This window comes from Plecotus auritus (genome assembly GCF_963455305.1).
Source record: "Plecotus auritus genome assembly, chromosome: 2".
In the NCBI taxonomy this organism is placed as follows: domain Eukaryota; kingdom Metazoa; phylum Chordata; class Mammalia; order Chiroptera; family Vespertilionidae; genus Plecotus; species Plecotus auritus.
Window position 1 is genome coordinate 198959420 of NC_137771.1, and position 19997 is coordinate 198979416.

A 19997-nucleotide genomic window follows, 5' to 3' on the forward strand; every position below is an offset into this window, starting at 1 on the left:
GACAGCCTGCTGGCCCCCAACTGGCCTGCCTGCTGGTCTGTTCACCCCCAATGGCCCCACCCCACCAGCCTGATCACCCAATACAGCCATTCCATCCTGGCCTAATCACCCACAACTGCTGCCCCTCTTGGCCTCTAACTGCCTCTACCTCAGCCCTGCCACCATGGCTTTGTCCAGAAGAAGATCCGGAAGGTCTCCTGGAAGGTCTCCCAGTCTAATTAGCATGTTACCCTTTTATTACTATAGATAGAGGACTGGTGCATAGGTGGGGGCCGGATCAGGGTGGGGATTCCGGATCAGGATGGGGGTTCCCTTGGGGCATGGGGCAGTCTGGGCGAGAGGCCTGTGGTGGTTTGCAGGCTAGCCACACCCCCATTGGATGAGAGTCCCCACTGGGAAGGGCGTGGCCAGCCTGGGTGAGGGGCTGAGGGCTGTTTTCAAGCTGGCCACACCCCCTTCAGGGTGGGAGTTCCTGCTGGGGTGCCTGGACAGCCTGGGTGAAAGGCTGATGGCTGTTTGCAGGCTGGCCATACCCCCCCACAGGAAACCTCACCCCATGGGAGCATGGCCAGCCTGGGTAAGGGGCTGAGAGCCATTTTCAGGCTGGCCACAGCCTCTTCAGGGTGGGGGGTCCCGCTGAGGTGCCTGGCCAGCCTGAGTGAGGGGCTGATGGCTGTTTGCAGGCTGGCCAAGCCCCCCAGCGGGAACCCTCACCCCATGGGGGTGTGGCCAGCCTGGATGAGGGGCTGAGGGCCATTTTCAGGCTGGCCACATACCCCCGTGAGCCAGGCCCCCAGTCACTCCTTGAGCAGAGGCCAGGTCAGGTTGGAAGCCTCGGTTTCCCCCGGCGACCCAGGCCCCCAGCCACTCCTTGAACAGTGGCCAGGGCAGGCGGGAAGCTGGGCTTCCTCCATCACCGGCGGCAACTCAAGCCTCCTGCTCCCTCCAGCTCTGTGGCCGCCACCACCTTTGTTGGGTTAATTTGCATACTCACTCCTGATTGGTTGGTGGGCATAGCAGATGGGTGGTCAATTTGCATGTTTCTCTTTTATTAGTATAGATTGGATTTGTCCAACTTTAGTTTTCTTACTACCTAACTTTTATTATTTATTAATCCTATCTAATAAAAGAGTAATATGCAAATTAACAGTCACTCCACAACAAAAATGGCAGCACCCATAGCCACAAGATGGCAGTGTCCAGTCCTCTCAGACCCACCAGAGTCTCCCAGTCCCAGGCAGGGCTGCTGCTGAGAGCCTGCAGCGTAAGCGGCCTGGCGAAATGCTGCCCACAGGCCCTCCTGACCCTTTATAAAAAACAAAAACAAATTAACTCCCCACGGAGTGATCCCCCCCACACACACCTGCAGCCTCGGGTCTTAGCCTGGGAGGTGCCCGTACCCGCACAGAGCGATCCCCTCCCAAAGGCAGCTTGGGGTCTCAGCCTGGGAGGTGCCTGCACCCCCACAGAGCGATCCCCTCCCAGTGGCAGCCTGGGTATCAGCCTCGAAAGCGCCTATGCCCCATGGAGTGATCCCCCCACACACACCTATAGCCTCAGGGTCTCAGCATCAGAAGCGCCTGTGCCTGGGCGAGTGATCCTGCCCCACTGGCAGCCTAGGGGAGTCCGCCTTGGAACTTCCCTTGCCCCCAGCCAAGTGATTGGAGATGGGGGGGGGGGGGGGTGGTATCTGGGTGATGCTGCCCAGCAAACCTCTCCCATTGGGTAGAAACTTCTGACGAGGTTAGGGAGGTAAATGGGTTTTGTTTAAAATCTTTACAAACTGCAAAGGAAATGTCTGAGGTAGGGTTTCACATCGGAAGTAACTTACAACTAATTTCTGAAGGCAAACGGGGACATTGCAGTTACATTACTGGGGAGTACCCCATGGTCTGGAGGTTGGCTCTGCAAGGGCGGTGGCAGGTGCTCCCTGCCCTGGTTCCTCAGCACCTCGGGCAGGGCTTGAGCCCACCCAGGAAGGCCTTTTCCCCTACAGTTCTCACCAAGGCAGGGAGGTTTTGTGGACATGAATAAGAAGTGCCCAAGCACACGTCCTGAAGATGCCGGGGCCAGCAGGAATGACAAAAAAAAAAAAAAAAAAAAAAAAAAAAAAAAAAAAAAAGGAAAAGAGCAAAACTAGAAACACCACCAATCCCCACACAGATCATCTTTTTCTTCAGATGACGGTGTGTTTCCCTCTTCTTCGTCTTCTGGAAGCAAGACAGATTCAAGTACTGACGATTCTACCAACAGAAAAGTTAAGAGAAAGAGGACAGAAAAGAAATAACAGGAGAAAAGAAAGAAAGGACAAAAGATGAAACATCAAGAAAAAGAAAGAGAAGGAAAAAAGGAAGAAACAACCACAGTGGCAGCCTGGGGTCTCAGCCTGGGAGGCGGCCGCCTTTCCAAGGTCTCATGAAATTCCTGTTTAAGGAGTTTACTACCTTTCCAAGGTCTCATTAAATTCCTGTTTAAGGAGTTTATTTTATGACACATTTAGTTTGGGTTTACATTTTTACTGGTTTGTCAAGACCATGACAGGTACACTGTCCAATATGTGTGTTTTTAAAATATTTTATTGATTTTTTTCTGAGAGGAAGGGAAAGGGATAGAGAGCTAGAAACATCTATGAGAGAGAAACATCAATCAGCTGCCTCCTGCACACCCCCTACTGGGTATGTGCCCCCAACCAAGGTACATGCCCTTGACCAGAATCGAACCTGGGACCCTTGAGTCTGCAGGCCGACGTTCCATCCACTGAGCCAAACCAGTTAGGGCTGTCCAATATGTTAAAGAAAAAACCCTATCTAATAAAGAGGGGATATGCAGGGGAGGGCATTTGGGGGTGACCAGGCTATCAGGGGAGGGCCATTGGGGACGATCGGGCCGGCAGGGGAGCAGTTAGGCATTGATCAGGCTGGCAGGGGAGTGGTTAGTGGGTGACCAGGCTGGCAGGCAGAAATGGTTAGGGGCAATCAGGCAGGCAGGCAAGCAGTTGGGAGCCAGCAGTCCTGGATTGTGAGAGGAATGTCTGACTATAGTCGGACATCCCCTGCGGGGTCCCAGATTGGAGAGGGTGCAGGTTGGGCTGAGGGACACCACCCCCCCCCCCCATTGCACAAATTTCGTGCACTGGGCATCTAGTTATCTATGAAAAGCCTTCTTAACCCTAATGTATAGCTTTTACCCTAAATTATTTATAAAATTTTAATCACTGCTTGTCATAAAATAATTGTTTCAAGGGACACTCATAGCAAAAGCATTTTCCTTCCTCAATTATGCCAGTCATAAAGTCTAAATGATAAAAAAATTAAAAAGAAAACAGACTTTGAATCACATTTTAAGATATGTCCACTGTGTTAACTTTTCTATTTCTTACATTAGCACATTAGACTTAATTTCCATCATCTTCAGTGTAAGTCCTCTGTTGACTTGCTTCCTTTCAATTTTAGTTTCCATCTTGCTCACTCTTCTTCATGAATCCTATTGCAATATGGCTCCATCTGTAGCTGCCATCAGAATTATCCGAAATTCTCTAAGTCAACAATGACCTTACCATTGAGGTCACCTGACATCAGATCTTCTCTAGCCCATTGCCAACCATACATTTACATAGTTAAGGCACTGAAGCTTATCATTATGTGTTTTTGTTTCTGGATAAATGGAGATTATCACAGTTTATCTGAATATTTCCTCCTTCATACAGATGTGAGTAACCCAAGGCCATCAACCAGGTGCTTTCTTTATCCTATTAGAATGCTCTGTCCCTAGTTGATATTTACTCACATTAAGACTAACATTAATAACAGTATTTCTCTACTAATCTCAAATAAGATGAAAAAGGAGCCACATCCATGTATACACGGGCTGTAGGGAAAACTAGTTTTTGTTTTCTCTTCGGGTATTCCTGACAAGCTCTTCAGCCATCTGTAATATATAATGCTTAATTCACAGATTTATTTTGACCCTTCTCCAAGGTTAGGTGTAAGATAAGCATCTCAACATTGCAGCAACTGTAGTATCCTAGAGAAGATAATTTGTGATAAATGAAAGCTAGGCAGGTGTCACTAGAGCTCACAATAGGACAAAACCTATCATCTCTTCTAAAATGAAAAAATAGCCTTTATTTAAATTATATAACCAAATCTCCAGTTTTTAAACATTCTTTAGCATATAGTCTTTAAAACCATTACAATGACTTCAACAAATGTGTATTCAAAACACAGGCAGGCTCTTAAAACTACAGGTTTGCCTACTCTATTCTCCTAACTCCCCCACATCCCCAGAACTAAGAGATTATAAAACTGTTATTTTTGCACTTTCCTTCTGTGGTTTGCCATCTGATTCAATAAATGGGTGGGTTAAGCCATTACTTTCAAACCACTTAGGCAGTCTAGACACTATTGCTCTTCATCAATGGCAAGGAAAGCCATTCTGGTACCATCCTACACAACTGAGCAGCCACAGAGTGCTACTTATGTTTCCTGTGCCCCACACTCACCAGGAAGCAGAACAGAGACCAAAGCACTGCATTCCTGAAGGAGAAGAAACAAGAGAAGAGGCTTCCCTTGTGAGAGAGCTTTGGCCAGTGGAGAAATTAGAGGAAACAGTCTGCACAAAAGACCACCCTTACTTCTGATATCAAACTGCAAGCTCAGGAGGTTCCCCAAACCACTCTCATGGTCAATAATTTGTTAGAAAGACTCCCAGAAATCACTACAAGTTATTGTATTAAAATCAGCAAGGAAGTAAGTCAGGGGAGGGAAGTGCCAGAAGCCAACCTAACATTGCCCCGCTCCTTGTGGAACCAGAACATGTTACTTTCCTGGCATCAGTGTGTGGCAATACACATGGACTGCTGCCAGCAGGGGACGGTCAGAGGAGCCCTGCGCTCAGTTTTTATGGAGACTCCACTCTATAAGCATGATTGACTCAGTGATTAATTGCCCACTTGGTTGATTTCAGTCTCCAGCCTCCAGCACCCACCATAAATCATATTGTTAGACTATCCAGTGACCCAAGGTCCCTGGCAAATGAAGATGTTCCTATCAAATATGCTATTGCAAGGGCTTAGAGATTACCTCCCTGAAGCAGAGGCTAAAGGGTAGAACACCTTTTGCATAAGGTTAAATTCTTTCTTACACATCTTCATTTTCTAATAAGCCTTTGATTTGGGGCATTGACCTCATACTTATTATGGATGTAACTATGCCCTTAGGCATGTTGAAGGTCAATGAAATAGAGATTAATAAAACTAGTTTAGTAGAACATACATGGAGACAAGGGAAGGGAGGGTGGCAGGTGTTACGTGTAGTAGAATGCCTGGTCAGAAACCCAGACCTTGGCATTATGGGCTTGGAACAAATACAGCAGGAGCGCTTCTGCTCATTGGTAAAAATGGAGCGATCTGCCACCAACATTAGTACTTGCCTGAGAGGGGGCAGGGTTCTGCATCTCTAGCTGAAAAAGAGAATAAACAGTATTCTGCACGGGACGATTCCTCAAAGCTCCCCTACTCAACAAGATTGCCCTACTGCTGACTGCCAGAACTCGGTCACCATTTAGATACGCTTTGTGCTTTCACTATTAAATACAAATATGTAAACCAGTAGGATCCATGAATACTGTAGTTTGATGTTCTTTATTGGGATAGCAATGGGACTAAATTCTGATGGATGAAGGGGAAGGAAGAAAAAATTATGAATTATGAAAACTTCATGAGGGCCTGAATGGAGAAAGATGAGAAAGAATTTCCCACCCCTACTTTGCTCCATCCATATCGTAGCCCAGAAACTGCCCAGGGCAAGCCCTGCTTATCCCCAGGTAGCTGTGGGAAAATACCGTAAAACACTAGAGTGAAAGATCCGGGTTGAAGTCTTCTTGGCTCAGCTACTAACCAGCTGTGACTTGGGAAAATCAATTAAGCTTTCTAACTCTCTGTCACCTCAATTCTAATTTGGGAATAATATGAACTCCCTCACAGAGTGGGTGTGAGGCTTAAATGAGATAACATATGGGAAAGTACCTTGTTAAATGTGTTTGTTTAACTACTATATAAATATGTTGTTATTAGTTGAGCAGATTGGAAAAAGCTATATTATAACTAATTTTGAGAATATATATATATATATATATATATATATATATATATATACACACACACACACACACACACATATATTTAAATTTGAGAGTTCAAATGTAATCTATACTAATGAAAGGGTAATATGCTAATTAGGGGAGACAGCTTCCGGACAAAGCTGCAGAAGCTGCAAAGGTCCAAGGTGGCTGCGAAGGGCCCAGGCTCAGGCCGGCAGTGGCAGCAGCAGCGGGGTAATGGGGTCAATGCCTTCCCCTGATCTGCCAGGTTGCCTCCCACAGGGGGAGGCCAGCAGGGTAGCAAGTTAAGGGCAATCAGGCCAACAGGGGGGCAAGGTAGGGGTGATCAGACCGGCAGGGGAGCAAGTTAGGGTCGATCAGCCTGGTAGGGGGGCAAGGTAGAGGCGATCAGGCCACACGCTTCATCCAGCCTCAGTCCCCCAGGCCCCTCAGCCCCACAGGGGGAAGCAGTTGGGGGCAATAAGGCTGGCAGGGGAGAGCAGTTGGAGGCAATTGTGCCAGCAGGGGAGCAGTTAGGGGGCTATCATGCTGGCAGGCAGAGTGGTTAGAGGCAATCAGGCAGACATGCAGGCCAGTGGTTAGGAGCCAGCAGTCCCAGATTGTGAGAGGGATGTCCGAGTGCCGGTTTAGGCCCGATCCCTGTGTGTGGGATCGGGCCTAAACCAGCAGTCAGACATCCCTCAAGGGGTCCCAGATTGAAGAGGGTGCAGGCCAGGCTGAGGGACATCCCCCATGCATGAATTTTGTGTACCAGGCCTCTAATATAAATATAAATATATAAATATATAAATATATAAATATATAAATATATAAATATATAAATATATAAATATATAAATATATATATTCCCCAGAGTAACTGTAACTGGGTTCTGCAAAATAAGAATACTTCAAGAATATCATAACAAACACATAATACTTTGGGAAGATATCCTATTAAAGGGGATATACAGTCACATGGGCTTGAATACATAGGAATCTAGATAACACTTGTGAGGGAGTTGCCATGTACATTAGCCCAGTGAAGGCTCTGGAAAGCCCTACAAGAATAAACACAATGTAAAGCTACTTGACATAGAATTTCCCAAACTTATTTGAACACAGAGACTTCATTATCTTTAACACTGCTTAAAATCCAATGGGAACAGCAATCCAGAGAACACATCTTGAGAAATACCGTAAAGCAGATTATTCATGTTTTTAAAATATAATGATAAGGCATCATCCAGCTTCTTACTGTGCCTGACCAGTGCAGAGGGTGGTGCCCTGCACAATGCTCCTGCTGAGAACAGTGTCCAAATCTGTGCAGCTAGGTCTGTACTTTCAACATCACCTCCTGTCTCAATTTTCTCGACTCTCACCAGTCTCCTCCCTTGTGTATTACCTAGAATTTGGCATTTGGCTTTGTCTTTCAGTAAATGCACTCTTAAATTATCTTCCAAAAGCCCATGATCCTCCTGTGACAGGCCCACCAGGTGTTTCCCCCTCCTATCCCCACCGAATGAAGCCGCGTTCTCTCTGCCCTGGGAGCAGAGAAATCTGGAGAGAAGATTCATTTATCTTTACCCGATATAGAACACCCTAATCACTTAGGGAATTTTAATGATTGATTTTACCAGCCTAAACTCTAGTAGACAAGAATGGAATGCTCCATTCCATCCATAACCATTTATGGTAGGTTTTTACAGCAGGTTAAGAAAATTATAGCTTCAAAAATAACTAAGAAATGAAGATGCCCAAACCGAGAGATACATCCCAATGGCCATTGTTGGCAAAAATGTTAGTAAAATTCATGATACTCAGGTATACATAAACTTGAGTAAGATTCCACCACACACAGGCACATACCCCATATACTTCAAATTTATATGTCAAGCAAAACCTCAGCTAAACGATTCCAAAAAATATTGGAGAGTATTGATATCTCCAATAGATGATACCTTTTTCAATCCAGGATTTCTTTTTTCAAAGTATATTTATCAAGTTCCTTAACAGAAAACAGACTTAAACTTGTAATCAAAAGCAAACAAACAAATAAAAAGGCATTTTTAAGTATTACTTTGTACCTGACAGAATAAGAGAGGTCTGATATTAAAAAAGAACTTTTGTCAGTTAGCAATAAAAGAGAAAAAATGACTACATGCAAAATTTGCCTCTTTCGAGGACATAAGATTTTCTATTCCTTTGGTTTTGCAGCCTCCTTCCATTTGATAGAGTTTCTATCTTTAAAACACTTTTACAAATAAAACGCCCATTTATCATCTTCAGTGGCACAACATAGCCAGAGAGTTGAGATCAAACTATTTATATTGGCAGTACTGAGTGGCATGGTATTAATATGCAGTCTTATTTGCCACAACTCCCCAAGTCCAGTTCCCCACCATGACCTGGTTCCTGTGCCCCCTTTAATGTATTTCTGAGAACACCGTTCATCACATTATAATGATTTGTTTTCCTGTCTCTGTAACCAGAATGTAGACTTTTCAATAGCAGAGCTCTGTATTTTTTACACAGGTCCTAAACAGCCACTCAATACGTGTATGTATAATGAGCAAAACTTTAAATGAAGAGAATCATTTAGCTCATATGTTTTGTAGGAAGACTGTTTTGTTAGCATAGTGACCAGGTTTAAGCACTAAAAATAAAGCATAAATACCTTATGTCCCTTTCAGGGAAATAATATCAACTATATTTTTATAAACATAAAAGTTCTTAGGTTTTAAAGAAACAGCATCACATAGTGGTTGAAAGGATGAAATCAGTAGCCAGACTGCCTGAGTCCACACCCTGGCTCTATCATTTACTACATGAATGATCTCAGGTAAGTTACTTAACATTGCCTTACATCAGGTGTGCCATCTGCAAAAGGGGACTATAAATGGCACTTACCTTATAGGGTTACTAGAGGCCCGGTGCACGAAATTCACAGGGATTGGGCCTAAACAGGCAGTCGGACATTCCTCTCACAATCCAGGACCGCTGGCTCTTAACCGCTCGCCTGCCTGCATGCCTGATTGCCCCAACTGCTTCTGCCTGACAGCCTGATTGCCCCCTAACCACTCCCCTGCCAGCCTGATCACCTCCACTGCCCTCCCCTGCCTCGACCTGCCTCGTCTGCCTTCATCACCAATTATACTCTGTGGAATCAAAGAATTCTAGATGGTGCTGGGTCATTCTACTCTAAGTTGTCAAATTTGCATCATCAGGCAATTCTCATGCAGTCTTTTTTAAACTGCATCTATAGTTGCTAACATTGGCCATGCAAACCATCCTGGAAGGGTATGCTAGTAAAAGTACTTCTAAAGCTTCTGTTTTAAAATCAGTTTCAGGTCATTTATCTTCTGCCTGGATTCCAAATAGGATGGCCCTTCATAGGCTCACAGGAAGTAAGTGTTGCTGGAATGCTTTCTGGTGACATGGATAATCTTCAGCATAATTATTGCTTCAATTTCCTCATAAACGGTCTATCTGTGCCTTTATCATATTTGGCCCAATCCTTGCCAATATTGTCACATCCTTCTGTCAACTTATGCAAAGCAGAATGCAGTTGCCTTAATATGAACTTGTTGGAACCCCGCTGAGGGTTTAAGGTTCTAATGCAATGAATCTTCGCATGATGAACAAAATAACACTGAATTTCACACTGGCTTTCATGCTAAGAACGTATACCCATTTATCTCCATAATATAACCTGCATTTCATTTATACTATCTTCTAGAAATGCTCATTTAGGATTGTAGATTGATAAGCATGTTCAATTAATGATTTTGCAGTTTTTTTCCAAATTAAATCTTTTTCCCACACTAATTTTATAATTCAATTAAAATAATCCATCAAGTTTTCTTTGCATGATTTGCTCTTTATAAACCCCTGCTGATTTTTTCCCATTTTCATTGTCTGAGTAGACCTACTGCTGAAATGAAGCTGTGGGTAAAAAGAAAATGTTTTCTGGGCTTTCTATATTGGTTTGCCAGGGTTGCTGCAACAAAGTCCTACAAACTGAGTGGCTTAAACGGCATCAATTCATTGCCTCGCGATTATAGAAGCTAGAAATTTGAGATCAAGGTGTCAGCAGGGTGGCTTCCATTTGAGCACTGCAAGGAAAATCTTTTCCATATCCTCTCCTCTAGTTTCTGGTGGTCTGCTGGCAATCCTTGGAATTGCTTGGCTTGTAGATACAGCCCTGATCTCTGCCTTTATGCTCCCATTTTCCCTGTGTGCATGACTCAGTGTCCAAATTTCTCCTTTTTCTATGGACACCAGTCATATTGGATTAGGGGTCCACCCTACGTCAGTATGACCTCATCTTAACTAGTTATACCTTCAACAACCACATTTCCAAATAAAGTCAATACTGAGCTACTACTGAGGGTTAGGATTTCAATGTATGAATTGGGGGAGGAAGGGCAGGTACACAACTCAACCTATACCACTTCCTAAATTCAAAATTCTCTTGGGAACATAACATGTTCTATAGCAGTGGTTCTCAACCTTTCTAATGCCGCGACCCTTTAATACAGTTCCTCATGTTGTGGTGACCCCCAACCATAAAATTATTTTCGTTGCTACTTCATAACTGTAATTTTGCTACTGTTAATGAATCGTAATGTAAATATCTGTGTTTTCCGATGGTCTTAGGCTCTACAGCAGCGGTTCTCAACGTGACCCACAGGTTGAGAACCACTAGCAGGGTCGCGACCCACAGGTTGAGAACTGCTAGCAGGGTCACCTAAGACCATCAGAAAACACAGATATTTACATTACGATTCATAACAGTAGCAAAATTACAGTTATGAAGTAGCAAGGAAAATAATTTTATGGTTGGGGGTCACCACAACATGAGGAAGTGTATTAAAGGGTCGCAGCATTAGAAAGGTTGAGAACCACTATTCTATGGGGTCCAACCTCCTATCCACATAGAACAGATATATCATGCAGAGTTTAATGAAATTCTTGATTGGAACCTACTGGTTGGCTCAAAATCATACCTGTGACCCAACACCCCAGGTTTGCTTATATTTCCCACAGGATGAGGAGCAAAACAACAACAGAAGCCTTTCTCCCTTCACTTTGCGCATTCCCTTAAAAAAAGTTGCAGAGAATTTACAGTCAACATAAAGAGTAACTAACGCCTGGTTAATGCTTTCCAACTTACAGATCACATGCATTATCCATATGTCTCTCACAAATAACAATCTGGAAGACAGATAATTATGCCAAATTCTAAAGGGACCATGGCTTGAAGGTTAAACTTGCAGACTCTGGATCCAGCACACACTGACATGGACCCCAGATCACCTGTTTCCTACTTATTTGAACTTGAATAAGTTTGTATGCTTCAGTCAGGTTCAAAAACAGGGCAAATAAGAGTATTCACTTCATAGACTGATTATAGGAATTAAAAATCTAATCCATATAAATTGTTTAGAATAGTTTGTGGTACATGAAAGGTGCTGAGAAACATTAGAACTATTATGATTTTACAAAAGATGACATTGAGGCTCAAATAATGACAATGACAACATTGACTTCTCCCAGATAATACAAGTGGTCATTGGCAACACTCAACCAGAGCCCTAGAACTGCTGAAGATCACCCATGTCACCAGGAAGCATTCCAGCAACACTCCATTTATAATGTGCATAAGCATCACACTTTGAAGTAATGGAGATGTTTGGGAAGTCTGGCATAGTACTATGCAGTACCAACCAGTACTGTTGCATGCTCACGAAACTCCAACTGCTAGACTGTGTGCTCAGGGAACTAGACTTAGGGAAAGCATAACCCTAGCAGAATTAGTTAACCACATCTCCATAAGGTCTGGAGTGGCTGGTTTGGCTGGACCATGAAAATTTAAGGAACTGCAGCCCTGGGCATAAACAAAGCCACATTTTTTGCCTTGTCCCATGTGCTTCTCTTACCGCAACCAAGAGAACTACTTGTGTTGTTATTATTCCTTGAATTTGCTGTGCTTCTCATGTCTCTGGAAAATATCCTATTTCATATGCTCCATTTCATATTATTGTTCTGTTTACCTTTAAGAATAAGTTGTAGTTTGTATTTTCAAATCTCCTGAGATACCTTTCCTTATCTCCTGGCATGGCACAGGCAACCCAGTTTTCTATTCAGACGGAAACTACCTCCATCGAAGCACTTGTGAGCTACATTATAATCACAGGATCCCTGGTCTCTATTTACCATTACACTAAGGATACCGTATTTGCTTTAGTTTGGGTATATGCAGTACTTGCCATACAACCTGGTGTGCAAATATTTACTGACTAACGGGAAGACTGACTAGAAGAAAGAAAGGGAAAAGAAAGGAAAATAATATGTGAATAATAATAATAATAAAGAGCCCTGACTGGTTTGGCTCAGTGGATAGAGTGTCAGCCTGCAGACTCAGGGGTCCCGAATTCAATTCTGATCAAGGGCATGTACCTTGGTTGCGGGCACATCCCCAGTAGGGGGTGTGAAGGAGGCAGCTGATTGATGTTTCTCTCTCATTGATGTTTCTAACTCTCTATCCCTCTCCCTTCCTCTCTGTAAAAAATCAATAAAATACATTTTAAAAATAATAATAATAATAAAGAAAACCTCAATCTTAGCATCCAATCATTAGGCACATTATTTAACTTGACTGATAATTTAACTGGCCAGAGAAAGGAAAGATGGAATAAGTGATGAGCGAAAAAGGTGTGATTTGTATGTGATATTAATCAGTTAATAAAGCTCCAAGTTGTTCTGCCTGGATCCATAAAATTAAAAAGGAGAGAAAATTTCACCACCAGCTGTCTTGCCTGATTTGCATGTGTTCAAATCTTCAAAGTATTCCTTTTGATTCCTTTAATCAATAGCTATTTTAGAAAGTTCTTCATTACTTCCTAATTGTCAAAATTCATTTCATTCATTTTTCCTTATTAGAAGGAGATTTTTCAAATGAGTTAAGTAGATCAGCAATTTTAGAATCATTATTAACTTCAAGCTTTTCTCTCAGTTATTAGCATGTCCCTTCTTTCTCTAGGACGAGATTCTTTTCTTCATTTTTAAAAGGCCATCTGTTTCATTTTACAGACTTCTTTTTTCCCCATGTCTCAAATAAAGTCAACTTTACCCTATACTAAGAGAAATCCATGTTTACAATAACTGATCCTCAGCACTTTAATTTCTCAGATCTCTGGTTTTGGATGAAGATGCAAGTGATTTCCTATTATGCTAGCATGCCAAAAAAATAATAATTAGCATCCATCAGATTTTGATCTGTCCACACCAAATAAACTGGTAAAGCCATTACCATGGCCCACAAAACATTTTACAAATAATTTAAATGAAAATTGAACATATATTCACTGATAACCCCAACAATCTCACTGCTAGGACTCTGCATCACAGACGTAGAAGCACCACATTACTGCACCCTGATTGCTGTACCAACGAATTGGAAACAAAATGTCCACCAATAAATGGGTGGTTAAAAAAGTATGGTGCATCAAATACTATGGAATATTATGCAGCTATACATATGATTCCATGAGCCCTGTGAAATACAAAAGAGTATTTGTCAGGTTGTAAAAGGGTAGGGGAGGGAAGAGGAAATGAGAGAGAAAGAGGACAGAAGAAAGGAGGGTAAAAAATGAAGTGAGGTATTCATGACAAAACAATGTCTAGAAGGTAATCTCATGTAAAATTGCATAAGTGTGTATGAATATAAATAAACAAATACAAAAGCAAGCTACATGGTTACTGAGGGAGATAGCACTGTGCACTTTTACTCTCTTATACTCATTACTATTAATTTTTTATATTTGAATTTTATATTTGAATTCTTTTCTATCACTTGAATTATTTATATTATGTGAAAAAACAGCATTGGATAACAGACATTATAGGTAGCATCTCCAGACTACAATCAACCTGCTTGATTATAGTATGTGTCCTATCAATTATATTCTTTTTAAAAACAACCTCTGCTGATTTTCATTTTTAATGCACATTCATGACTCAGCTAATGTTATTCCTTCTTAATTGGGTTTTCCAATTGCCTTCTCATATATTTGATTTCCTAGGAAGTCTCCAAAATTCCTCCATTACATACTCAGTGATATCTCATTTTGCTGGATGAAATGTGATACCTTGTAGGAGATGCCTGAATTCCTACTTCAGGAAGTATATCAAGCAGGGCTCATCCATTTTTCTTTTAAAATTCAACAGGAGGTCCATCGTGACAAAAATAAAAAACCAGCAAAGTCTAAAGACAAACACACTCGGACAACAACACTAAAAATGCACTGCACGCTCCTGAGAGGTATTTTGTATAGCTGGTCTCTCATGACTCCTAGGACTTTGGAGAGTACAAACAAACTTGTGGAAAAGACAAGCTGATTCTGCCTATGTTTAAAATAATCCAGTATTTTTGAAACAGTAATTTTAGGGATATAATATGACAAGTTTAGGAAATTTTAGAAATTTTGGAAATTAAGAGGACCATGGAGGAAGCACAGGGCTGCAGAGCAGTAGAAGGCATATTTCCATAGAATAGGGGAGCTGAAAAAGCTGCAACAGGTACATTTTCATAGAATGAGGAAGCTGGGAACAGCAAAAGGTCTATATTTACAAAATAAAGAGAAGGAAGCCCTTCATCCGGAAGGAGAAGAAGAAAGCCCAAAGGGAATAGGAAAACAATAAGGAAGGAGTGGGGGGAGAACCTAACATGTCCCATGTGAGGTTCAACCTTTGAGCCCAGGAGTTACTATAGTAACCAGTCTAAGGGAATAGTGACCAATCAGAGGGGATATCAAGGCACCAGGCTCTTTAGCCTTTATAAGCCATAGGGAAAGGAACTCAGTGGGTCCCTTTCCCTCTCCCTACTTGGGAGTCCATTCTGTGGGACTCTTTCCCTCTCCCCATGTGGGAGTCTGTACTTGTTCTTGAATAAATCTCCATCTTTGCTATACCACTTTCTGTCCGTGGATTCATTCTTCAATTCCGGCTGACAAAGAATCTGGGTTCCAGTCCAAAAATTCCATCTCATTTTCACCACAACCCAAAATTGAAGCATATGAAGTTTAGCTACTTCAATTTCAGAAAGTACTTTAATGACTTTGGTAGATAAAAGTTCTGAAGAAATTTGAATAATCAAAATAGTCAAATACTGATGTAGAAAATAAAGAATAAATTAGTCTAGGTATAATTTCTAGGCCATTATCATTACCATGTGTTTCTTTAATTAGCTTTCCCCTCGGGAACTTGATGTTTTGAAAAATGTGCTCTACCAAAAGCAATGAATTACTAAAGTAATAATTAATTTTTTTAAAAGTCTAATGAATCAGTGACATGTGTAATTGCCTATCACAGCTACTGATCAAGATGAGGAAACCAGTGCTGCATATGTAGTTGACACAATTTATTTAGAGGCAAATACCAGTCATTTGTTGTCATGGACCAATGCATTATTTCTGTTAGCTTCTTAAAATTAATAGGAAGAGTTGAAGACACACCCTAGAGCTCAACGTGTCCACTGACCTTTGTCTGAGGATTGAAATTTCAGTCACAGAATAAATTGGGGTTAAAAATCAGCTATATCTTGCCGAAACCGGTTTGGCTCAGTGGATAGAGCATCGGCCTGCGGACTGAAAGGTCTCAGGTTCGATTCCGGTCAAGGGCATGTACCTTGGTTGCGGGCACATCCTCAGTGGGGGGTGTGCAGGAGGCAGCTGATCGATGTTTCTCTCTCATCGATGTTTCTAGCTCTCTATCCCTCTCCCTTCCTCTCTGTGAAATATCAATAAAATAAAAAAATTTAAAAAAAAATCAGCTATATCTTAATTCACAAATGTGTGGGTTTGGGGGTTTTGTTTGTTTGTTTGTTTGTTTGTTTGTTTAGCAAAGGATTAATTTACAAGAAGAATAGCTGTGAGATGACCCATCAAAATTTTGAGACTTAACCTCATGCCATGGGCAGAGGAGATAGATGGATAGGAGTGATGAGCTTTCAGCAACCTTTCAATTTCACTTACAAAGGCTCATGTAATGAATAAGAGAAGGCAAACCTCTCAACAAAGGATAATGAATACAATGTTTTCATTAGCTCTTTATACCTATTTCTTTAACTTCTCTATAAGATCAGTTTTGTTTCGTTTGTCCAGCCCGGAAAAGATAAATGCAGATACATTCAGATTCTCTGGCGACTAGAATCAGACAACTAAGTCAAAACAAATCCTTTTGGAAGCACTGGCTTCCACGGCAGATGTAGGAAAGGATAAATCATTGACCATCATGAAACTCTCCTGAACAAGAAAAATGCACACGTCCAAAATTGACAGTTGATGAAGTTCCAACCTTGTGGACTTGGTTATCAAGTTTTGAAAATTTGAGAGTCATGCAAGTGTTGTTCTTTTTTTAAATAAAGGGAACAAAAGTAGTAAATATCACATCACACGGAATTTGCATTAATCCCACTTTGTTCGTTCAAAAACCACAGAGATCTTACAGAAAAGTACTGTCCCAGCACTTTCAAACCATGGCTCCATTAAAGATTTAACATCTGAGGTTAGAATGAGGTTTTCTTATTAAGCTGCCATTTCCTTCGTAAAACAGACCATTTTGTACTTACTGCAACCTTTTGAACTCTTACAGTGAATAATTAAACCTAAACTGCAAAGCATAATTTGTGATGCTGAATATCCTGTAGGTTGTAGGTTTTTGCTTAGTGGCTCATTTTAAATGCTCACCAATCAATCCCCAGAGGGACAATCCGGCCATTCGTCTGAATCGACAAAATTGGCTGGTGGACCCTGCAAGCAAAGCAGACAACTTCCCAGTCATAATACAGAACGTCTTCAACTTAGAGTGGCTCCACTTGCAAAATGTTTCTACTTTACAAAGGTGCAAAAAGCAATACCCATTCAGCAGAAACCGAACTTAGAATTTTGAATTTTTATCTTTTCTTGGGCTAGCGACATGTGGTATGATACTCTCATGCAATGTTGGGCAGCAGCAGCAAGCCATGTGCACTCACCAGGGTAGACAACCCATACTTACAGTGTAGTCCTGAATGCATTTTCCACTTAGGAGGGTTTATTGGGACATATCTCCATCATAAATCAAGGAGCATCTGTAAAATGGTCTTTTTGGTGACTCACCATATTGACAATGGGGTCCCTGAAAACCCTCGGAACACCAGCACCGTTGGGCTTCATTGTCTGAGCATCTCCTTCCATGGAAACATGTTGCCACTGCAGAGACAGCTAAAAGAAAGGTAGATGAGGGCAGATGAAGAATGGGGTTGAGGGAAAGAAAGGAAATCCTTAATGTAAACATCAAGTCGCTAATATAAACATAATAAAGGGTGGGGGTGAGGGGTGGGTGGGAATGATTAACTGGGAACTTACATGCATATATGCATAGTCCTTGGACAAAAACAACAAGAGTGGCAAAGGCCTGGGAGGGGCAGGTGCTGGGCAGAGGGAGTCAATGGGGGGGAAAAAAGAGGGACAACTGTAATACTTTCAACAATAAAGATAGATTTTAAATAAATAAATAATAAATAAATGCAATTTAGAAATTTCCACTGGCCCCTCCACAGCAAGGTAAACCAGATTTTATTGCAAGTTAAGGCCTTGCTCCCTACAGCCTGTAGCACTCTGTATGTGGCTTCACCGCGAAGCTTGTAGAAATGTAGAATCTCAGACCTCACCCCAGACCTACTGAACCAGAATCCACATTTTAAAAAGATACAAGGTGATGTCTGTCCTAGCTGGTTTGGCTCAGTGGATAGAGCATCAACCTGTGAACTGAGGGGTCCCAGGTTCAATTCTGGTCAGGGGCATATGACCGGGTTGCGGGCTTAATCCCCAGTGTGGGGCATGCAGGAGGCAGCCAATCAATGATTCTCTCTCATCATTGATGTTTCTATCTCTCTCTTCCTCTCCCTTCCTCTCTGAAATCAATAAAAAAAAAATAAATAAATAAAAAGATACGAGGTGATGTGAATTCAAGTTTGAGTATTACTAGTATAAAGAAACTCTATGAGTAAGATAAAAACAGTCTAAAAATAAAGCAAGGAATACCAATACTTCTTGAGGCAAAGGACTGTGATGGGTGTCATATAACAGTTTAAAGAGTTCATCTCACAGTCATTAATTTCCAGGAGTTTATAAAACAGTTGGAGTGACATCGTGAGCAGATGCCTGTCACTGAGCTAGACCAGCTCGCTGCAGTGGCCTAGCACTGCATGCAAATACAGTGACCGCTAACACTGAGCCTGCTTAACATGGGAAGCCTGAGGCCCCATGCTAAGATATTCTGAGAGCAGAAAGCACAGTGGGGAAGGAAGCGGGATGCTGACAAACTCCCTAAGGTACAGGGTAGCAGGAGAGATCAATTATTGTGCTGTGGTGTTGCATTGATTGCAACACGCTGAAGCATTTTAAGTGACTTTGCAATAACCATAAACACATAGGTAAACGGAGCCATTTCTCCTGGCAAGACTGGGAGACATAATGCCACTAGTTCTGCTGTCTGCATGCTGTCAAACATACTGGAGGGTTCTGGGATACTTTCCCCACACGTTTGTGCAAGGACTGCATAGCTCATCTTAAAAAGTAAACTGCCTGCAGAGTTCCACAATTAATCATGACATGCACAGGTTGAGAAATCCCATTTAGATTTAGTACGGTGATTTCCCTCCGGACTTCTGAATCCACTGTGGATTACAAATTTGATGATATGGGAAAGGGGCAAATGGAAAAGGGTGATGGAAGTCAAGGTGTAACTGGCTGGCTTTAAATAAACTGTCTTTTAAATAAAGGGACAGAATGTAAAGCGGCAGTTCTACGGGATTTGAGTTCTGACCTATCATTAGAAACGCTTAACAGAAAAGCTTTTTGTCACATGTGCATTTTCAGTCCAAAGAGATGCTCCAAATCTGTGGTGATTCTAAAGATGCCTAACCCTTGACAGGCATGATATGATTGAAGCCCCAAGCAGAGTGAAACCATTACTTCAAGAGACAGAGAGTTAGACAGGAAGAATTATAACTTACAGCGTAGGCAGCCAGGTTCATCGTCCTGCCGGTGCCAACCAGGGCAGCACCTGTAGACGATCTGCTGCTCCATGCTGTATGCCTGTCTGTACACAGTATAGTACCGGGTCCTATGGAACACAGGGATTTAGATCATACTTCCTCTTATGGCAAAGCTGTCATCTTAAGCCCACTAAAAATTCTCCCTCCAACCCAAATCCTGTCATTTATACACATAACATACATGTATATTATTTGCATGTATTATACACACACATGCACATGTGTGTGCACACAAGAGAAACCCTCATGCCCCAGGGTGTAAACTATTCTAAGGGTCACTCAAGCTATCAAGAATGAAACCCAAAATTATGAAATGCATAATGAAATTGTGATGGATAATAAGGTACATGCTTTTTCAACTTGACCATGAAGGCCCCTCATAGACTGGTCCCCCTAGAGCAGTGGTTGGCAAACTGCGGCTCGCAAGCCACATGTGGCTCTTTGGCCCCTTGAGTGTGGCTCTTCCACAAAATACCACAGCCTGAGAGAGTCTATTTTGAAGAAGTGGCGTTAGAAGAAGTTTAAGTTTAAAAAGTTGGGCTCTCAAAAGAAATTTCAATCATTGTACTGTTGATATTTGGCTCAGTTGACTAATGAGTTTGCCGACCACTGCCCTAGAGCATGCATTCTCAACACTGGTGATATCAGCAAGGAGACAATTGGTTCTTGGGTGGGAAGGGTGGGAAAAAATCTTAGCTAATACACAGGTCCTACAAAGGACCAGAGTATACAAACAGATAAAGTACACCTGTGCTATTAAAACTTCTTGGGAGAGGGGGATGATTATGAAAAT

The 19997-nt window shown here is 42.1% G+C and overlaps 1 protein-coding gene across 1 annotated transcript in view; it reads right to left on the reverse strand.

The window, feature by feature from the left end:
• The window catches only part of LOC308241307 (EGF-like and EMI domain-containing protein 1), a gene marked incomplete at its 3' end in the record, with an annotated part of 111924 nt that overhangs the window by 10549 nt on the left and 81378 nt on the right, over positions 1-19997 (reverse strand). The window contains exons 3-4 of the mRNA XM_080654709.1: positions 19163-19272; positions 17262-17366 (exon numbers count right to left, since the gene is read on the reverse strand). Coding sequence (XP_080510835.1) covers positions 17262-17366; positions 19163-19272 — 215 coding nt within the window. The remainder of the gene's footprint in view (positions 1-17261; positions 17367-19162; positions 19273-19997) is intronic.